Here is a 23,110-nt window from a genome sequence, read left to right as displayed (position 1 = left end):
GGTCACCGGTCATTTGACCTGATAAAAAAAAATGCCCCTCAAAGTTGGGATTATTCAATAATAATCGAAAGTTGGGATTAATGAAAGGAAATCGACAAAAGTTGGGATTAATAGTTACAAATTTTCCTTAAAAAAAATGATGTCAAAAATAGTTTAGGTGGGAAGTTTTTCTAAGAGAAGTTGACATGTGTTCCTTAAGGCCTGTTCTCATTGACTGAACTCAGCTGAACTGAACTGAGCTAAACTGTACTGAACTGAGCTGAATTGAACTGGATATTTTATAAGAGAAGGAAATTAGGAACTGAACTGAACTGAATTTCAACGTAAGAGAACAGGCCCTTAATGATGTCAACATATTTTGTGTTTAGTAATAGTTAATAGATGATTATAAGAGGGCATTTATAATTTAAATATTATAAACGGAATATATGTTTTATTATATATGTTTCATAAATAAATAAATAAATAAATAAATAAATATATATATATATATATATATATATATATATATATATATATATATATTAATGGTTTTGTGGAGATCAAGGATGAAAAAAAAAAAAATTGAGAAGAAAAATTAAAATAAAGGATATAGTCTTATAGCCTTATAGGGTGAAGTTGAAATCCCCGGACTACCTATGAAATTAATATGTTAATTTATATTTTTATTTTTTTAAGGGAAATTAATATGTTAATATAATGGCATATTATTCGATTATTTTTATCTTAAGGGTTCTTGAATGTTTAGCTATGAAATTGAAAATAGACCATATCCGATCATATTAAGTGAACAACTAAGGGCCTATTCTGATTTACTGAACTGAACGAAAATGAATTGTTTATAAGAGAAGAAAATTAAGAACTGAACTGATTGGAGCTGACATGAACTGAAATTAAGCTGAAAAGAACAGACCCTAAACATAGTCATAATCTTCTCAACTCATTTTGAATTTTATATCCATATTCCATGCCTTCCTTTCATTATGTCACATTGTCATTATATTATCTACTGTGCGATGCACGGATATAATAAAAGTATTTTATATTGTGTACCTTTTTAATTCATATTATCACTCAAAAATACATAAAATCTTAGTATTAACATAAACCAAACTACAAATATTAAAATTATATAAACAAAAGAAAATTCATGTCTCCGATAAAATTTAGTGGACTTTGTAATTAGATGAAGTAATCACATATATAAAGAGTTAACATTTGCTTTCCTTAAGATTAGCCATTTGTATATACCTTAAGATGATACATTGTACGTATAAAATTACTTTGCACAATATTTAGTTTTTTTAGAGAGTGAGGGATAACTCAAGTGGTTAGAGATCCCTCTCGATTCTAATCCTAGAATCGATTTTAATCTCCGCCCTCGTGGCTCTCTAAACAACAAAAAGCTTTTCCAATATATATATATATATATATATATTGGAAGAGGAAACAAAAAGACTTTAGGCGGGAAAAAAATTAAAGGAGAAGTTGACACGTGCACAATTTGGGGAAAAGAATGATGTCATCGGTTTTTATTTTAGTATTAATTATAGATATAGATTATAGATATAGATTATTGATAGATTATAATGCACTTTTTGAATTGGACAAAAATTAACACACGGAGAGTGAGGATTAACTCAAGTGGTTAGAGTTTCCCTCTCGGTTTCAAGTAATCTTGGGATCGAATTTCATCATTCACCCTTGTGGCTCTCTTAACACACAAATTAATATATCTTCATTCTTGTTATAATATATTTTTAATTTTTTTTAACAATAATATTTGTTGGGTTTTTTTTATATTACATGTAATTTTTATATTACATTTGAGACCCACACTATTTTATACAAATTTCATACTTTGTTTATTTTACATATCCAACTCTTTAAAAGTCTTTAGAAGCTACTTCCGCCGTTCCAAATTAGATGACATGTTTCTTATATCATGTTTTTTAATTCAAAAAATTTAAAGAAAATATCCTAATTATATTATTGTTAAAAAAAAAAAAATTAAAATTTACACAATCGAATTTCAGAAAATTTCACATGTTTTTTTATAATTATAAATCATAGTCAAAACAAAGTTTATAGATAGTGTTAAAAGCAAAATGAGTTATCTAATCTATATCTATCTATATTATTATTAAAACTCCAAGACAAGGAGTATTATATCGTCATGTGTCGTTTTTCTTATGTTATTCCGCCACGTCATATTTGAAATATGCCATGTAATCAAATTTAGTAATGTGTTTGTCTTCATGAAAAACTCTTCATAACCTCCAAACATTAATGTTACTTTAATTGAAAAAGTCTTCATATGTCTAACCACCCTTTGTTAATTTCCCTTGGAATGTAATTTCTTAATAACTAGCATTTTGGCCCGTTCGATGCACGGGTTCATATTTAGGTTATTTCATATGTAGGTATGTTTTTCAGTAGTTGAAACTTGTGATATGAAATACGAACTAATTGTTTCATTGCTAAAACTTAAAAGGAAAAAAAGAATGAGGGTAGAACTGGGGAAAAAGATAAAAGAATTTAGTTACATATATATACATGAAGACTATAGGATATGAAATGACATATTGGTTTAAGTTATATTTTAAGTCTATTAGTTGATAATACAATTTTTATATAATTCAATTCATATGTTTATGTGATGTATATTAATTGGTTCAACTTTATTTTATTATGATGTAAATGAAACACTTCATTTTCTTAATTGAATTTGCAAGTTATAGAATGTATAAAGACTTGTGATGACATGTGTCATATGAAAAATTATGGTTTGTGTTATTAAATACTAAGTATAGATATAGATATAGATATAGATATAGATTGCACAATAATATAATTTGTAAGAAATTAATTAGTACTTATTAAAAAAAAAAAAACACTAAAGCTCTTAGTGCTAGTGACCGTGACAAACAAGGCTAAAATATGGTTTCAAAAAAAAAAAAAAAAAAAGAGCTAAAATATAATTTAATTAAATTAATAAATTTATAATGACCCGGGGCATCGCCTGGGCTAATAACTAGTTTAAAACGAAAATACAATTTTATTCTTGAAACATTGAGACCCTTTACACATTCCACGTTTTTTATGTCTAACTAGTGTGTATCCCGGGCGATGCCCCAAGTTGCTAATTTGTGTACTTCTTGCTTTAACTTAACAATTATGTTGGACTATTTGTGCAGCTAGTGTGTGTAGTGGTTTGGGCATTGTCTTGGATGTCACTTTTTTTTTCCTTTTTTTTTTTACATCATATGTATTTATATTTTAATCTTGTGAAAAATAAATGAATTATATTACCTCTAATTTACTTAATAAATGAAAGGAATATTATAATATTATGTGAAACTTGAAACATTAATAATAGTTGGTTGAGATGGTAAAAGTATTACCCATATGTATTGGAGGTTATGGATTTGAATCTTGGGCTTTGATTAAAAAGTGTTATGCAACCAATCAAATGAAACAGAAACGATTTGTTACAATATTTAATCTACAAAGCTAGTCAAAGAGGTTGGTCCAAAACTCTCAGTGGGTTGGGTTTGGTAAATAGGGCCGGCCTGTTTGTATATAACTTGGGACAACACCTACTAACTATGTGTGTGGCTTGCTCACTAGCCACAAATAACGCAAAATATTCACCTATTTTAAAATTTTCCTCCTACCCATTTTTTTTCTTTTTTTTTACTTCCTCTGTTCACCAATGATTGCTTCACTTCTTATATCACGGTCTTCATGGATATTATTTCTAATAGAATAACTTTAAAAAGTATAAAAAGTTAATATCTTGATAATTTATTAATTTACATTGAGATTAACCTAATAACAAGATATCATGTACTTGATTATTTTTATTCTTATATATTAACGAGAAAGGTTAAAATTTGTAAAGTTTCAGTTTCAAAAGTGTGAAATTATTAGTCAATGAAAATAAATATTAAAATTTTTATGTAACAGTGAAAAATGTGAGAACATATAATCAAAACCCGATTAGACTATAAAAAGTAAAATGTTAGAAAATTACAAGTCTAGTTTGATAAATCTTGCCATCTTGGTATCTATGTTCCTATTTTGCATTGCTTTTTATCGTTATTTGCCTATTTGCTCTTAGAACTTCCACATTATAAGTCGACAAAGTTGAAAGGTCACATGTTCTAATTTTGTCCATAACTCTATTTGGTTGGATCATCCATTCACCCCCTCTTGTTTACTGCCCTGGCCTCCAATCCAAAGCTTGACCAAAGTTAACCTATGAGAAATTTGATTTAATAGTGTTGTCTTTCTTTTTTGTCGTCAAAATTAATTAATTAGTTGATTAAAAAATAAATTAATTAAAAATCACTTGATATTTGACAAAAGTTTATGATTTATATGGAAAAATATATGTAATCCAAAATTATTATTTTTTTAATAAAATTTTGCAATATTTACTTGTCTTATTTTCAACAAATATATATAAATAAGTTTCATTGTGTAAATTACTATCTAATTTATCTTAATGTACAAATTCTAAATATTAATTTTCTAATTATTTATTCTTATAAATTTTTTGGTGTACTAATGTTAAAAGTTTGAATTGACAAACGTGAAAGTTAATTAATATATGAAATATGAGACAATTTTTTTATAATGTGATTTTGTTTTTTTTAAGGCTAAGAGAAACATATTGACTTTTCAAAAGAGAAGTTAGGTACCTCAAAACACAATCAATAAAATTATCATAATTCTATGGTTGTGTGGATGCAAAACAATGTACATATCTCTAATAATCCGATTTTGCTATTTCTCTAATCATCTAATGGCTATTAAGGATAAGGACTTATTTAAGCCACTCATACAATATTGAGCGCACTATTAAGATATTAATAAGCAACTTTACTTCAAATCATAGAATTATTTTAAACATCTAATCAAACATAATCTAACATAATTAATAGTATACTTATAACTTAACAAAATACTTTTGGCAGTGCGTGCTACTAAGAAAACAACTGAAAGAGGAGCCAAACACCTAACATGAGTACATTCTAATAATTAAATAGACTTAAGTTCTAATTTATAAATTTTCTAAACTAAGAAAATCTACGCTTAGTTTTCTTAATTTTTTTTTTTAACTTTATTTGACAACATAGACGTCTTATGTGAAAAACTAAATAAATTTAAGTCTAAAATTATAAGTTTATAACTCCAACATATTATCACCCTACTCTTAAAATGAATTAATTATTTACATAATTTCAATTTGTTCAATTTTACTCAATTCGGTTCAAACAGCTCTTAACCAAACACTTCAAAGATAATTTTGAAACAGTTAAATAACTCTTTTTACTCCAAAAAGTTCCTAATTGAATATCACCGTAATATGAATAACTTTCATCCTTACCATTGTTGTTATTCATATGATAGGACAAACTAAAAGAAAAAGGAGGTTTTATAAGATTTTACAAATTTTATAATTACTTAGAAATTTAGAAAATGTGTTATTATCTAGTGAGTATGATTGTGCAAGTTAAGTTCTCAACTTATGAGAGCACTATGTTACACGCACACAGAGAAAAAAGGGCATGCAACAACATGTTATTCTTGCATTTATTGCTAAAAACGATTCTTCAAAAACAGTATGATATGTGTTTCTGAATGTCTTTTTTAATGTAGGCCATAACTCTCATGTTATTTTCTTTACTTTATTAATTATTTTTATCATATCATTCATATGACAATATCATGATTGTATTGTAAATTTGTCATGGACTTAACTCTTAACCCTAATTCTTACTTTGAAGATTCTTCTGCTTTTTTTTTTACTTGCCTATTACTCCATAATACAAGCAATTAGAAAATTGGACCTTGTTCTAGCGGATCATCCAAAAATTTGAATAATACATTAGTTACAATGAGCTTATTATTGTATATTTGTATAAATTAGGACGACAACAGAAATTATTCAGAGGACCAAAGATCTTATTTAGCTTTTTAGGGGGGGAGGTCAAGTGACGTGAAGTAAATTTTTTAACCTGGCATACCATATATTTGGTATGATTATAGAATGCAATTTTTTTCTTTAATTTATTTGATACCTAAAAGTATGGGAATGAGCCAAATCCACTAGCCACTTTCCTTCCAAGGTTTCTAAACCCCGTATATTGGGGGTTTGAGGTATGAGTTTGAAACTCTAAATCATAAAACAAACATAAGGTATGTTTTTATACCATTCTAAAGTCATACCTTATACCTTAATTATGTGATCCAAACACCCTTAGGGCCTGTACTCATTGACTGAACTGAACTGAACTGAGCTGAACTGAACTGAACTGAACTGAGCTGAACTGAACTGAACTGAAATGAAATGAATATTTTATAAGAGAAGGAAATTAGAAGCTGAACTGAACTGAATTTCAACGTATGAGAACAGACCCTTAATTAACAGTATTTCTTTCCGTTAACGATATCATTAACGGGTGAAGTAAACAAATATGACATATGGGTTATTATTAACGATATTTCTTTTTCGTTAAAAAAAATACGAGTAATATATAAAAAAAAATAAAAAACATTTTAAGATAAGAGAGTCCTTGTATAAGTGTATAACCTCGATCATCTTCTAGTTGAATAATATATTCTTCCTTCATTTGGAGTACACTATAGAGATGAGGTCCCCAATAGTGATGAGGTTGTTTTTGAAAAAAAATAAAAAAGCATAAATGTAATCCTACAACCCCAAAATTAGTCCGACCTCCTTGACCCATTTGGATTAGACAAAGTATAATTATCTCTATTTACCACAACGTCAAATCTTAACTTGCGACCAAATCTTACTGTTGAAGATGTCGTCATTAAATTTATATCATGTCTCTTGCTTATAAACAAATCTTTTAGTTTACATTTGAAAGAATATTGTGGTTACATCTAATATGCATTAGTTGGCATTTTAAATTATCTAATTTGTCATGTAAGCGACTTTAGTTACATCTAATATGCATTAGAGTGAGAGATAGCGTAGATGATTAGACCTTTTCTTCCGATTTCTAGATATTTGAAATCAATTCTCCTCATCCTACCTTATGGCTCTTTTAATTTTTTAAAAAGTCAAGATGATTGAACACATCAGAGTAAACCAAACAAAACACTGGAGTTTTAAAATCAAGACCCAGATTTCTATCAAAAATGGATCAAAACCAGCTTAGACTAATCAAACTAGTATAAACTTGGACCGGTGGACTGGTTTAAAGATAGCAATTTAGATTTCTTTTTATATTAAGGTATTTATTTTAGAAATTAGATTTCCTGTTTCATAACAATTGCAACACTTTATTAATCAAAAGTGTTGCAATTTTTTTTTTTTTAAATGAATGAAGCGTATGAAAAGTATAAATAATTCACCTGCTAAATATGATTTGAATTGAACTTGATTGTAACGAACTATTTGTCACCTCCTAAACATCTTGGAGGCGAGTAGGCGACACAAGGCAAGCATCCAAAAAAAAGAGACACGAAAATGTATAGGAGTGTACGTCGGACTATAGAAGGGCGGTTCCAAAGAAAGAATCTACAACATATAGGTCAATATCCACACTTGATCAAATCTATGACTATGTAGTCTATTCCATGTTAAAGTAAATAATGCAAATCTACAATAACCCCAAACTTCAAATAGATGAATATGTTCATTATTTGTACAACTATTATTATTTAGAGTACTACTCACTTTACTACTTGTTGAAGTGAATGCAATCTAGTGAGGTGACAGCTTGCAATTGCCAATTGCATAATGACAACTTGACCTTTGTATAGTAGGAAACAACTAGTTGTAGTACTTGTAAATAATGGCTGTTAGCTTAGTTTACTCGATCTTTTTGTAATTATGATTTTAATTCTTTTGGTGATCCCTAGATGACATTAATTTTCTATCATTTGCTGGCAATAATGACTAATTATCATTTCACATCTACTACTTGCTCATCATCGACATACATTGGTTAGCTACTATTCTATGAATTTTTTAAAATTAGTTAGTAAAATAAAGAGTAAGGGTCGCCTGTTCACATTTACTTAATTTTAGTTCAGTTCAGCTTCTAATTTTCCTCTCTCGTAAAATATTCATTTCAGCTCATTTCAGTTCAGTTCAGTTCAGCTCCAATCAGTTCAGTTCAGTTCAATTCATGGTAAATATGAACAGGCCCTAACACAAGATTTTTATGCATATGTTAAAGCTCTAGGAAATGTATAATAATATATTTGATTAGTTTTTACACTGCACATATATTCAATTATTTGAGACTACGAGATAGCTCAAGTGGTTAGAGTTTTCCTTCCGATTTAAGGATTTTAGTAGGTCAAATATGATTGCCAACAAATAATATACATAATTGGCAATCATATTTTTGCCTATTTGATATAGGTCAAACTTCAAACTCGATCAAAAGTTGGCAAAAAACCATTTGCCAAACAACTCTATGCTTTTCATGATCACCATATCGTGCTATGTATGTAAAATTTTAGGGCAAAAGACTAGCTATATTACTATTTTAGGTCTTTGTTAATGAAGTATATTAATAGATTGTACTAGTTAATGTCCGAGCTATATCTATTTTTAAATAAACATATAGTTAAATAAATTGCATTTTAAGGCCTTACCGAAGTGATATGAACTGAACTGATTGGAACTGAACTGAACTAAACTGAATAGAGCTGAAATAAATATTTTATGAGAGAAGGAAATTAGGAGCTAAACCGAACTGAACTGAAATGAAAAGTGAACAGACCCTTAGTCAGTGCAAATTAGTCATCATCAATTGCTATTTTAAAGTATCAAGCTTAAATTAGAAAATGCTTGTACTTTTTAACAAAAAGTGTTTAATGAAAATAATACAATTCATATAAATAAATTTAGCATATTCAATTATTAGAAAGCTTAGAGAAAAAAAAAATAATTAACTTAATTAGTTCATAAGATATAGAGCTATAATGCATAATTGCTTTTGGAAAATTATACAATAGATTTATTATTTCCAATGTAAACTAAAAACTTAATTAAAGAGATTTCGGAGGAAAATTTTCCAACAAAAAACTCCACTTAAAGATCTTATTGGAATTATAAACACAAGTACTAATAGAACTATTGTAATGATATCTAAAAGCAACGAAATTTGTTTTACCATGCGATTAATTGAAAACATGTAGTGCTCCTTTTGTCCATAAGATCATAAATATTCACTTATTTAATTTGAATATTGATTATTATCTTACATAAAAGTCAAAATACGTAGTAATAAGAACTTATAAAGGACGATGGGAGTAGCATTATGGAAAATAGTTAGTAGCATTATAGTTTAAAGTGTAGCATTGCCTTGTAAAAGCGAGGTTTCTATGAGTTTCACTAGATTTTATATACTACCTCTGATTTTTTTTTTTTTTGTTACAACTTTGAAATATTTTATATCTCTCAAATAATACCCCAAAGTTGCAACTAAAAAAATCGGAGGTAGTATATGACAAATGGTTAACCATGAACAAAGGTTAATCGAATCAAACATTTGTTCATATTAGAGTTTGACAGAAGTTTTTAGGACAATATGTTATTGATCTTAATATACTTTAGGGCAATATAATTTTATTATTAACCTTACTAATTGTATTATAGACCGTTTTTTTTTACATATTCCAATTATATGGTGATAATTAATGCACTACTGATTGATGAATGCAATATCTCAATAATAAGCTAATAAGTGACTTGCATCTGTTACTTGTTAGTGAACTATATATAGTGCATGCCATTATATTAACATCATAACATGGATGACAATTAAAATGGACCTAGCTTAGCAACATTATTTTGAATTCTAGGCCATTAAAATTAAGACTTTTTATAATTTTAAAAAACTATTTTTATGTTAAAAATTTTGATAAAAAGGGAATCAAAACTAAAGCATACAGTGCTACACTATACTTCTCGGGATTGAGGAAAAAAAGGTGTCTGACTGAAGAAATGAATTGGCATTATCATCAGTTGCCCTCATGTTCAAGATTCCATTATAAACTCTACCAATACCCATCAAAAAATTAAAAATTTGAAAAAAATTACTCAAAAAGTTTATTTTGTCTTAAACATGGTGACAAATTACAAAGTTTGTAACATGATGAGAAATATTGTTCACTAATTTCTATAAACATGCATTACAAAAATTTTAAATACAATAACAAAAGAAATTGTAATTTTTTAAAAAAAACTCATTTACCCATAACATGCCCTTACCAAGGTGTTTGTTGCTGATTATTATTCTGATGTTGCTCATGTTGTTGTTGTTCAAAAGAGGCTGATGTTGGGCTCATATGTCCTAACCCTGCCATGTTTAGGAAGTCTTTATGTGTAAATGTTCTCAACCCTAGGAAATCTCTTGTCAACCCGTCGTTGCTGCCACTACCACCACCATTGCCTCCTCCTCCACCACCGCCACCGTTAAGTTGTGACTTTGTCGCCGTCATAGCTTGGTGATGAAAGTCACCAAAACTCGACGAGTCAAAACCGCCACTTACTGATGATGCTGAAGATTGAAATGAGCTCAACATCATAACATCATGGAGCATGGAGGATTGTCCTCCACCAACTCCGTCCCCCTCGGGTGTTGTCATGCCTTGATTTTGTTCCATGAACCCTGGGTTCACGGTTAGTCCACAACTAGTACTATTTGTTAGTACTACTTGATGGCCGCCGTGTTGTTGTTGCTGGTGTTGTTGTTGATTACTTACGGTCACCCCCATCTCCGCTGCCTTCTGTAAGAGGGCGGTGGCGGACATATGGGGATTGGCCGGGGCTTGAAAAGATGACAATGTGGACCCCATTGCATTATTATTACTTGAACTTTGTTGTTCATACTGCTGTTGCTGCTGCTGCTGCTGCTGCTGTTGTTGTTGTTGCTGGTGATGGTGTTGGAAGGAGTACAAATGAGACGAATGCGGGTGATGATCGAGTTGTCCACCTCCACCATCAACAACATTCTGTTGTTGCTGCGGAGGAGGACAAGCTAACCACGGTGGGATATCCGACCTAACATTGATCATATTCGAGTGTTGGCCGAATTGGTGTTGGTGGTGATCAGGCTGTTCTCTCTTGAGAGGAAGAGACTGAAGGAGTTGATGATGAGAAGTCAAATGAGGTGGAAGAGAAAAGTGGGATGAAGAATTGTTAGTGGTAATTCCTGCAAGTCCACCACTTTGGTGTGATACTGATGATGGTAGTGTACTAAGAGGGTTAATGGCTCTTGCACTCTCTTCTGCTAATGCATCACAAAATGCTCTGTGAGTTATAAAACTGTCCCTCCTGCACAAACACACCACAACAACATCGACAATAAATAAAAAATTACGATACATATACTACTCATACCAACAAAATGAACGATTATAAATGTTCATTACGTACACCACAATGCAACAGGCTAAAGTAGTAGCATGGCAACTAGTATGATGCATGTCATTAATGGTTATTTCACAATTCTCACACCCCATTTTTTTTAAAAAAGTGAGGTTTTTTTCCTCTTAAGCTGAGTACTTAACATTTTGTTATTTGAAAAAAAAAAAAAAAAACACATGAACCTTGAATGAGTTTAGCAATAGTACAACTAAGATGGAGGTAAGTTGGAAAAAAACAGCTAGAAAAATTTCAAACAGTTTTTTCATAGCATAACCCCACAAGTATGCTTTTTTCCCTTCTTTTCTTTCTCACACACATATGAATACATACACATTACACACATTCACGGGCACATTATAATTATTATTGGCTTGACTCATGAAAAGACATCCCAAGGTTTTAAAGAATAAAGTTGCTTATTTTTACAAGAAAAGAATACAAATTGGTAATCCCAATACATTTTTATGCATCATTTATTTATGTTTGTTATTCAAATTGTAATAATGAGTGAGACATAATTATAAAAATTAAAAGTGGGATTCCCATGGTTGGGTTTAAAAGTCTTAGTATAAAAGATAGTCTATGTGAGAAAAAGAGTTTGATTATATTACAAATCTAGCTTATAATAATTCCATTTTGGGAAATTCACATGCAATCATACAAGTCATCTTGCATTACATTGAGTAATTTAAGGTGACTAATTTGCATATGATTTCAAAAGCTAGCTTACTAATTACTAGTGTATTTATTATCCCGATGATACTGTAAAAAGGATGATTTCGTTTGGAACTCCTTTTAATTATTAAATCCCGCCTGACCCCCTCTCCTAAAAATAAATCCTAGATTGAGTTTCCGATCAACAAGTGCAATTACGTTTAATGATGACCTACAACTTAATAATTACACACATTTGAATCAATACATATAGTCAAGGGATGATACATGCATGTAAAATAGAAACTTACACTTAACACAAAAAGTAAAAATTAAACTTCAACACGTTATCATCATTGAATTGTGAATTTGTGATTATTTCCCAAATTAGATTAAGGTCATACTATATACCAACCAAAAAATGAACATGAATATAATGTGTTACATATGTAATAAACTTACCTAGAGAAAAGGGTACCACAATCACATCTATACTCTCTAGTACCACAAATCTTGGAATGAGCCTTCCAATCTGATTGAACTGCGTATTTCTTCGAACACTTCTCACATTTCCACTTCTTCTCACCATGCTTCCTACAGAAATGCTTCTTAATTCCGGTTAAGTCCCCGAGCGCTCGCGACGGCTCGTGGTGAACACAGCTAGGCTCGGGACACACATACACTTTTTTCCGTATTATCTGATCTTTAGCCCTTTGTTTAAGCTTCCAAGGTAGGTTATGACCTCGACGATGAAGTTGAAGATTTTGATCTCTTTGAAATCCTTTGTCACAGATCTCGCAGATAAACCTATTTGTTGCTAGTAAGCTCTTGGGTGATAGTGCTATCACCTCCGCATCTGGGTCTGATAATAGACATCAAAGTTGGGCTGTCAGACTAATGCGAAACATATTCAACCAAAAGTTTAAGATGATGGTTAAAGTCACATGACTGGTTATATACTCTATTAGTATCAATACAGTAGATATAGATACAGATATAGATATGTTACGAGGATATTGTTACCAACCTGGGTTACCGGGGAGGCCTCGTTTCTTCTTAGGAGGAGGAGGTTGAACTTGATGAGGCGAGGCGAATGATGAGGAAGATGCTTGAGTGTATAGCATCGTGTTCGTGTTTGTGTTCGTGTTGGTGGCGGTGTTGTTGGCGTTGGTGGTGGTGGTAGAGGAAGATTGATCATTCCTAGCATTTGAGGAAATGCTTGTTTCACCAGATATAGTAGAAGTCAAATTGGACATGCTCTCATCTAAACCCAACCCTTTCATCATCTTTAAAATTCTTTGATAAATAAATAATCTTCTACTTGTACTATACCTTGCTTAATGAAGCATAGTGATTCTATCTACAACAATAAAAAAAAATATGGTAAGGAAACAATAATTTTGATCAAGAAGTTTAATTATTTGATGAGTTGAGATCTAAAAAAAACAACAAACAAACCCTAATAATAATAATAAATATCAAATAAAAATCTGATTTTATATTAAGGTATATTACTAATAATTTTGATGAATAAGAATATATATCTTAAAAGGAGGTGGGAAATCAAATAAAATTATATGATATGAGGTTTATTAAAATAGAAAAATTCTTTGATACTTGCTAAGATGCTAAAAACAAAGAAGAAGAAACCAAAAAGAGGATATTATTATTAGGGAAAAATAAATAAATAAAACTGACCTTGGATGATGCTTATAAAGATAGACAAAACAGCAACCACAGACAGAGAGAGAAGGGGAAAGAGGAGAGAGAAAGTAGAGAGAGAAAGAGATATGGATGAGAAGGTAAGGGTGATTCCTCCCCCTTGTAAAGTCCACCACTCAAAAAAAAAAAAAATTAAAAAAAAAAAAATTGAAATAAAATCAGTAATTTAATTAAATTATGTAATGTACACTTCCAAAGCTAAAAACTGGGGCAGTCACACTCCTCTGAAGTTGCACTTTCTGTCCTATCCTTTGTTCCTTTTCTTTCTTACTATTACTACTATCAAGTTAATTTGTCTTTGCTTGTTAATAGTAATAATAATAATTGTCTCATTTTTGTGAGTGAGTGTGTTCTTAAATTTTACTGCTTGCTACTTCTATTGAATAACCTTGTACTTGTACCTTAGCTTTGTTTTAAATAACTAGAGACATTCATACCATTATATGTATGTGCATTGAATGAGGGTCAATGATTGGATGTGTTATTGTTGGTCTTTGGTATGATTGATCGCGGTTAATTTATATGGAGTAGGCCAGGTGAGATATGTAGTAAGTTACCCTTGAATTGTATAATGACCGACTTGATAACTCTTCAATATATGAAAAGTCGATCATTCTAATAATCTATTGTGTCATCTATATTTGTAGTATTGCAAATCACCCCTTGATATATACAGTACAATGTTGTTAAGCCATCCTCAAATTAGATAGTTATGACATGTTCTCTTTAGTTTAATTTCAGTTCAGCTTCAATTAGTTAAGTTCAGTTTCTAATTAATTTCCTTATCTCATAAACATTTCAGTTCTATTCAATTCATTAAATCAGAACAGACCCTTATTGCATGGTGAAAATTATAGATACATCGGACACTCATTTTATTTTTTAGGTCGTATAAATTAATTGATTGGTCAAGTTGTGTACTCTATATTTGTGTTAGGAGTATATTTATTAATTAGGAGATGCAATGATAAGTACAATAATAAGTACACGATTGGGAATGGAAAACTTACTGTGACCACTATGCCAGAAAAGGGCAATATGCTAAAATTACATGGACATTATCATATAATTCATACAGCGTGACTTCATCATCTTTGTGTGAAAAGTGGTCATGATGTATTGAGTTGTTATCACTTCTATATTGTTGCAGACTTGCAGTGAGTATATATACTTCCTCCAAAAAAAAAAAAAAAAATAAATAAATAAATAAATAAATTGACTAAGATTAATACTTGTAACAACAACAATCAACTTCGACCATATTAATATTTGTAATACTTTGGTATATTAGTAAAATTTATAATTAGATATTAGGGATTATAGTTTTTTTTTTTTTTTTTCATTTGATACTCCATATTGACTAATCCAGCATAATTTTCTTTTTTTTTTTTTTTTTTTTTTTTTTTTGAGGAAAACTATATTTTTCATTTAAAATTACTGTTATATATTTGTAAAAAAATATAGCGATGTATAAATCAAATCTTTTATATAATTGTAGAGTCATTTCAAATGTAGTCCTCTAAAAATCCAACTCTCAAGTTTCATGCATTCATCCCCCTCTTTTTCTAATAATTCTCCTATTATTTTTCTTATTAAATATTAATGCTACGTGTATACCGTGCATTAGTATAAAAATAAATAAATTAAAGGTCATTTCCTTATATATATTCAAAATAAGAAAATATAGCGAGTATAACTAGCTTTCATTCTTTCAATATATAAAACTTATTTTAGTAGCTCGATAATTATTAAGAAATGAAAGGAGTAAGAAATTAAAGTAAATAATTTAGCTTAGATTAAGACAAAAACAAAAATAATAGGAGCAGATTGGTAAAAACTAAAAAGTATGGAGACACATTCCTACCGGTGGAGAGACGGATTTCATTTCTTTTTCAACCTCAGTCCACACCAATGGCCCACGTGGCCCTAAAATGATAGAAAAGCACATTTGTAGTGTTTGATAGTAACTTCAACTTAAATAAATAATTAAAAAGAATTCATACCTCTAATATTTAAGCATGATTTAATTATTTATTTATTTATTTCTGTACGAATAGATTTTAAAAGAGCTATAAAAATAAATAATAGATTAGATTTAATTTTATGTCTAAACTTTTGAATAGATTTTTCGACTTTAAGTTTTATAACTTCTTAATTAATAGGTGATTGCTACGTAGCAAAATTGCCAATTAGCGAAAACTTAATGACATTTTGCTTTCAATATTTGAAAAAAATAAAAAAGAAAAGAAAAAAAAGGTTGATAACTACCTTCTCCAATCCCCCTCCCACCCCCACCCCACCTCCTCTTTGTTAATCTCCACAACCTTCTCCCTCTAATATTATTTTTAATAGAATAGTGAAAAGCTAGCTAGCTTAATATATAAAAAAAAATAGACACAAATTTAAAATTATTGGAATAAAATAACCAAAAAATTGTATGGCATTCCTCACCTATTTGTATTGACTCATTAAATCAAACACTTTTATTTAGATGGTTAATTTGTAAAGCATGTGAATTAGAAAAAGATTAGTGAAACTCAAAAGAGTCAAAAGAAACACAAAGTAGTGTTGTTACAAAATAAACACTAATATTTTAACTTTTAAAGTCCCTTAAGTCATGAAATACTTCTAACATATTATGAATATTATAGATATAGCTCGTACTTCATATTATGAATAAATGTTGTTGATTTGCCCGCTTAATGATGTGCTTGATCTACCGAGAGACTGTCCACATGTCTTTTATTGTATTGTTGACTAGTAAATTATCACCTTCAATTTGAATTTTACGAATGTCTTGATTATGATGAAAGGCTAGTTGGCCTCCCTTATGAATCGCTAACTTTCTACTATGAATGTCTTTATGTTTGCTAATATTGAATGAACATGTATATGTCTTGATGAAGGCTTCACTACTGTCTCTCTAATGAATGTAATGATGACTCCTACTGCTGTTGAGTTGTTGCAAATCGAGTCGTTAAAGTTGAGCGGCAGTGTCTTCCAAGATACAAATATGGATGGTGGTGAATGAATATGAGGGAAAAAGTTATGGGATCTCATCCCATACAGAAAAATAAAGATATAAGGCCTGTTCCGATTGACTGAACTCAGCTGAACTGAACTGAACTGAACTGAACTTATTAATTAGTGATTTTTAACTACGGATTAGTGATCTTTGATTATTTATTGATTATTTATTACTATACATATGTGTATATACAAATGTACATATTAATATTATTATTATTATTATTATTATTATTATTATTATTATTATTAATTATTATTATTTATTGATTATTATTATTAGTAGTAGTAGTATTATTTCAATTATTATTGTTATTATTATTATTATTATTTATTACTTATTGATTATTATTATTATTATTATTATTATTATTATTATTATTATTATTATTATTATTATTATTGTTAATATTATTATTATTATTATTATTGTTGTTGTTGTTGTTGTTGTTGTTGTTGTTGTTGTTAGTCGTTGTAATAAGAGCTTAAAAGAATGAAATTTGGCTTTATATCATTAGCAATATCATTAGACGTAAATTAAGAGCTGAACCGAACTGAACTGAACTGAACTGAATTTCAACGGAAGAGAACAAGCCCATAGGTAAGACTTTTTTAGTGTCACTCAGCTCATTCTTTGAACATAAATACTTCTTCTATCCCCTATTATTTACATCATGGACGACCCACTTTATGTGAGAGCTTTATAAGTCGTATAATGCAAACATAAAAGGGCAATAGTGCTCAGTGAAAACACTTGTAACAATAGTTGACGGGTTAAAGCATTGGTAAAAATTAAATAGTTGAAATTTAGATGAAATGGATAAGTTAATTGAAATTAAAAAGGCAACAAATAAAACTAAGATAACTTTTATAAGTAAAATGTATAAACCAGGATTATATTTACACACATTTTAATTTAAAGACGTTACAATGGATCTAAAATAAAAATAATATAAACACAGAAAATAAAGAATATAGTCAAAATTAAAAATTATTTCTTTTGGTTCAGAAGTTCCTGAGCGTAAACTAAAAGCTAGGGCAGAGAGAAATGATGAAGATGAAGACTTGGATTTTGTGGACCGATAAAATGTAATGAGTTTTTGTTTAAAAGGAAATCATCTTTCCTCTGACCCTCTTTACTTACATGATTGGTCCAGTGATTAGCATGCTTTCCCCCTTATTCTTTTTAATTTCATTATTTTATCTTTTCAATAATTTTAATTATGATCGAGCACTATAAATTAAAAATAAGCGCATATTCGATCTAAGTTTAGTATAATTTTGCTTAAGAGTTAGCTAGAGCTCCTAATGTATGTAAAAACTAATTGATGTTAGCCTCCTTACTCTTTTTTCACACGCAACTTGCTTCCTCATTAGCGGATACTTACACACTTTAGATAGCTAGATTCACACATGCAACTAGAGATCGATGATAATGGATTGAATCTGATTCAATTTAAAATTGGTATAATACTATTTTTTCCATTCCTATTTTTTTTGCACCATTTGACTTTACAAAGTCTCTAAGAGATGTGTATTAAAACGTCTATATCTTTATTTCCATATAAGTAAAAATTATAAAAACTTGATATTAATAAAATATACAGTGAGACAAATCTAACAATATCACACATGGCTATATTATCATTTATAGATTAAGGGTACTTTATGATCAAAGTTTTTAAAATTTGACTCTAAATATGAAAACGAGGCAAAAATAAAGGAACGGAAGGAGTACTATACTACTCCGTAGTATATTAGTCTATTATGAAACATATTTATAGAATATATTTATATACCACTCTTACCAGAGATAAGAGAATTCTCAAATACTGGGGACATCATGTTGTATGCATACAAGTAGCTCATCAGTCATCACTCCTAAATGCCTACTCATATACGAGTAGCATTCTTTAGATTTAAATCTTTATTAAATTGCTTGGCTTGACCCTACTACGTCTACAGTTATACACATCCATTATTCTTAATTTTATATTCATAATCCCATAATATAAGCTGCTGTTGCTTATTAATTTAACAGTAAACAAAAACAAATGAAAAATGAACAAATTGTTTAACTTCTAAGTGGCTATCCAACCTTTTTTTTTTTTTTTTTAGTACAGTATATTTTAATTTATGGCGGCTTCCATGCATAATTTTAATCTAACATGAGATTTAATATCCAAACTATTATTACTGTATTATTTATTCCAGTATTACTTTATTTAATCCAATAAGATGGTGAATCACTTATTTTTAACTACTTCGTACGAAGTATATGATAGCGAGTTTTAGACCTTTAAGATTATGTTAATTAAAGAGCACATTAGATCAGTTAATTCTCTAGCAATAATGCCTATAACTGTTTCATTAAACCTAATGCAAAAAAAAAAAAAAAAAAAAAAAAAAAACCTAGCATTGCAATGGTTATAACGAGACTGTTGCCTTAGACCCTTATATTGCACCAGTTATATAACTTATATACTACCTCCAGTCCAAATTACTCGCAACTTTGGGATATTATTTGTGATATATAAAATATTCCAAAGTTGCGAGTAATTTGAACCGGAGGTAGTATATGAGATCATTACATTTGCCCCATTTTAATCGTTAGATATGAACATAATACTTCGCAATAGTTGAGCTAATTAGATGTACGAGTAGTAATAGGGATTAAAGTATCGTGTTATTACATAGAAAGTAAAAAAGTTAGAATTAATTGTTTACAATTAATGTGAAATAGAATATTTACGTAGGAATGAAAATAATGTAATGGGAGGTGTACGTGAGCTGTCGACGAATGTCGTCCAATATAGAGAAGGACACGTTGCGAGTGAATAAAGAAAGAAAGAGTAGCATGTGAAGTGATGTTGACGGCTGCTGTCCCGTATCCCCAAGGAGACTTGCCCACCCGTGCCCTTCTTTGTCTATTACCAATTCTTGTACAACCTTTACTTAGTAAATCTATATCCTAGACCCTAGACTGTATGTTGTTAACTACTTCATCACTATGTGTAAGGATGATAACAGGTGATTATTGGACGGGCCGGACTTTTATTTAGCAACTTAAGAGGCCAAATTATAAAGACATGCATGCCCTAACCGCTATAATCAAAGTGAGGTGATCTGATTTGAGCTTTTTATTAGGTTTGTTCGTTTGAAAGTACTAATACCTTAAGCTTCGTAAATATTAGTTCTTCGGCTATATTTTGAATCACATTGACTTCAACTTCATAGGTGAAATACATTGATATATACGTATGAAAAAACGAAAAAAAAAAAGAAAAAAAGAATGAAGATCTCTTAGATTTGATTACAACGATCATACAACTTGCTTCTTAAACATATGCATAATGCATTGTTAAGCTTGCATGATTTGCATTCAAAATGTGTTAATATAATTCAATTATAAACCCAAACGACAATGATACTGATAAATGATACATATCCAAATTGAAGTTGCTTTTCAAATCATCCAAAATAATTACTATTGCTGAGTATATACTTCCCTTTTTTTTTTTTTTTTTTTTTTTTTTTCTTGTAATTAACAAATTTCTAAAATGAAAATGTTATAATACTGACAACACAATGCAATTGAAAAGTTTGTTTTTTTGTTTTCTTTTTTGGTAAAAGTTGTATAATTATAATCCTTACAATTTCTCAACCTCATTTTAAGTATGTTAAATTATGTGTGTCACACATTTTTATAAGTACCATGAAAAAAAAAATAGGGTTCTAATTATTTTATTTTTTTATTTTTTTGCAAGTATTTAGAAACGAGTAGAAAGTATTTCTTTTGATGTAGACATTGTTCATGTCAGGATCCGATAACCCAACTCCGAGATCCAAAAGCTCGAGCCTATAACCCGTTAAGCTAGCTCCTATCGTCCAAATGAGAACTTACACAAAGAGCAGAGATTAGCAAATCCTGGGGTGGATCCGCGGATAAACACTCCGATGACAAAGTCAGAAAGTGTTTAAGAAGATGAGAAGATAAGAAAAGAGAGAAAGTAAGAGAGAGAGAGTAATAAATGCTACCTTGATTATGAGATTAAACCTGATTATTTATACCCCTTTCAAATGACAGGTGGCTGCATGACATGCAAACTATCTTGTACCAAATGTCAAATTGCTGCTGCCACGTGTCGATCGCTAACAAGCCGATATGTCTGTCTTTTGCATAAATGCCGATATGTCTGATAGTTGCTAAGGAACCGAACCCGCTTAAGATACCGGCCTTTCATACGTTATCGGCCCGTTTTCCATATCTCCCCATACAACTGGCCCCCTAAGTGAGGACGTTGAATTGAAAATTGACGTTCTCACTTTGCTTGCAATTATTGTAAATTTTTTACTTGTTTCTTTCACTCTGTTGAGCTCTTTTCTTGTTTTCCATATCTCCCCCATACACACATGCATGTAGTTCAATATTTTCGTATTTTATCTCATCTTTTTAGGGAGGTTAATGAAGCAAGTCAAGCAACTCATGCCATAGACCACCTTCGCCCATTAGAGTACTCTACCGTATATGACTACGTGAGTGAAAGTATGTACGGTTGTACTTTACGATATTGTAAGCCTCGGATTTCATTTTGCTATTAATAATTGAATTTCCTTCCAAAAAAAAAAAAAAAAAAAAAAAAAAAAAAAATTCATGGGAAGATTGATCTTTATCCAAACGGCTCAAAAGTATTAGAAAGTTGTGTTTTGATTTTGGGCTTAGGGATGTATGTCATTGGATACCACTCTCAGCCCAACAACACATCCCAAAATTGCAGCATCGCCCCAATTTTACACTCGTATTTTTATTTTACTTTTTAAAATTAATGATATTAGCATATACACGTAGGGGTGATCATAAACCGCACCAAACCGCAAAAGTGCGGTTTGTAATTTTTTCAAACCGCACCAAACCGCACCGCAAGATGCGATTTGGTGTGGTTCGATTTGCGGTTTAACCGTATTTTAATAAAATTGTAATTATTCTTTTTATATAAAACTTTTATTTTATAGGAAAAATTGAAAAGAATAATCCCACCTTTCACCTATCAGCTCAAAATAATCCCACCTCGTCGAATTCCAGAAATAATCCCACCTTGTAACCCCATATTCCCAAAATGAACCTTTTACCGGTGTATGAAATTGGTAACCTGTTTTAGAAGGTGACTTGACACTTGTCACCTTCTAATTGGTCCTAATTTTAAATTATTTAAAAAAAAAACAATTAAAAAAAAAAAAACTCCCAGCCCCACGACCACCCCCTTCATCGCCACCATCACAATCCCTGCCGCCACCTTCCCAGGCTAGTTCCCACCATCACCACCAACCTGGACACCTAAGATGCAAGCCAGCCAGCCACCTGAGATGCAGCCCCGCCCCACCCCGCCACTTGAGCCAAGCCCACCTAACCCGAGATTTCAACCGCCATTGATTCCCTTTTGTCAAGCTCCGAGGTTTCGACCCAAAATCCCCACCCCAAATTGTCGGGGAAGACTTCGTTCAGGTGTGGTGTATGGGCCCGACGGCGAATGGGTTCAGGCTTTTGTCCGGCCAAAACTCGATCGGAGATTCTGGGCATTTGTCCGACCGAAACTCGAATCGGAGTTTTTGGGATCGACGACGAATCACTTCACACACCAAGAGGAGGGAATCGAGGAAGGGGAAGGTAGAGGGGGAGGGAATCGGAGAAGGGGAAGTGGAAGGGGGAACGGAGAAGGGGAGGGAATCGGAGAAGGGGATGGAATCAAGGAGGGTGGCTTGTCCTGCTGTTCTACCGGCGGTTGGTCTAGCTTTTCCGGAGTTAGGGGGTTGTGATGGTGGTGATAAAGGGGTGGCGGCAGGGGGTTGTGATGGTGGTGATGGTGGCGATGAAGGGGGTGGTCGTGGGGGCGGTGCCAATGGTGGGGTGGGGTGGGCTGGGTTAGGGTGTTTGGGATTTTTTCTTTTTCCTTTTTTTTTTGAATAGTCTTTTTCCTTTTATTTATTTAAAAAAAAAAAAAAAAAATTTACCTGTTTAAACGGTTGTAAGTAAAAAGGTTCATTTTAAGCAGATGGGGTGTTAAGGTGGGATTATTTCTGGAATTCGAAAAGGTGGGATTATTTTGAGCAGATGAGCGAAAGGTAGGATTATTCTTTTCAATTTTTTCTATTTTATATTATAATTATTAGTTGATAATTTAAATATTAAACTCTTTTTATTAACCTTTAATTAACTAATAGTAAAAAATTAGCTCATATATTTTAGTTATCATATAATAACTAATATATAAAGCTAAACTTTTA

General features: G+C 30.7%; 1 protein-coding gene across 1 annotated transcript; it reads right to left on the bottom strand.

The window, feature by feature from the left end:
- Window positions 1-10,076: 10,076 nt before the first annotated feature.
- LOC145642059 (uncharacterized) lies at window positions 10,077-13,914 on the bottom strand. The gene is made up of 4 exons (XM_081693136.1): window positions 13,778-13,914; window positions 13,107-13,439; window positions 12,542-12,941; window positions 10,077-11,332 (listed from the first exon to the last, which is right to left on the bottom strand). The coding sequence occupies exons 2-4, from the start codon at window positions 13,363-13,365 to the stop codon at window positions 10,264-10,266; spliced, it is 1,728 nt and encodes a 575-aa protein (XP_081549262.1). The 5' UTR covers window positions 13,366-13,439; window positions 13,778-13,914; the 3' UTR covers window positions 10,077-10,263.
- Window positions 13,915-23,110: the final 9,196 nt, after the last annotated feature.

Source organism: Chenopodium album, chromosome 8 (genome assembly GCF_948465745.1).
Source record: "Chenopodium album chromosome 8, dcCheAlbu1.1, whole genome shotgun sequence".
In the NCBI taxonomy this organism is placed as follows: domain Eukaryota; kingdom Viridiplantae; phylum Streptophyta; class Magnoliopsida; order Caryophyllales; family Amaranthaceae; genus Chenopodium; species Chenopodium album.
The sequence above is the reverse complement of the archived record's forward strand: the minus strand, read 5'-3'. Positions and strand labels throughout refer to the sequence as shown.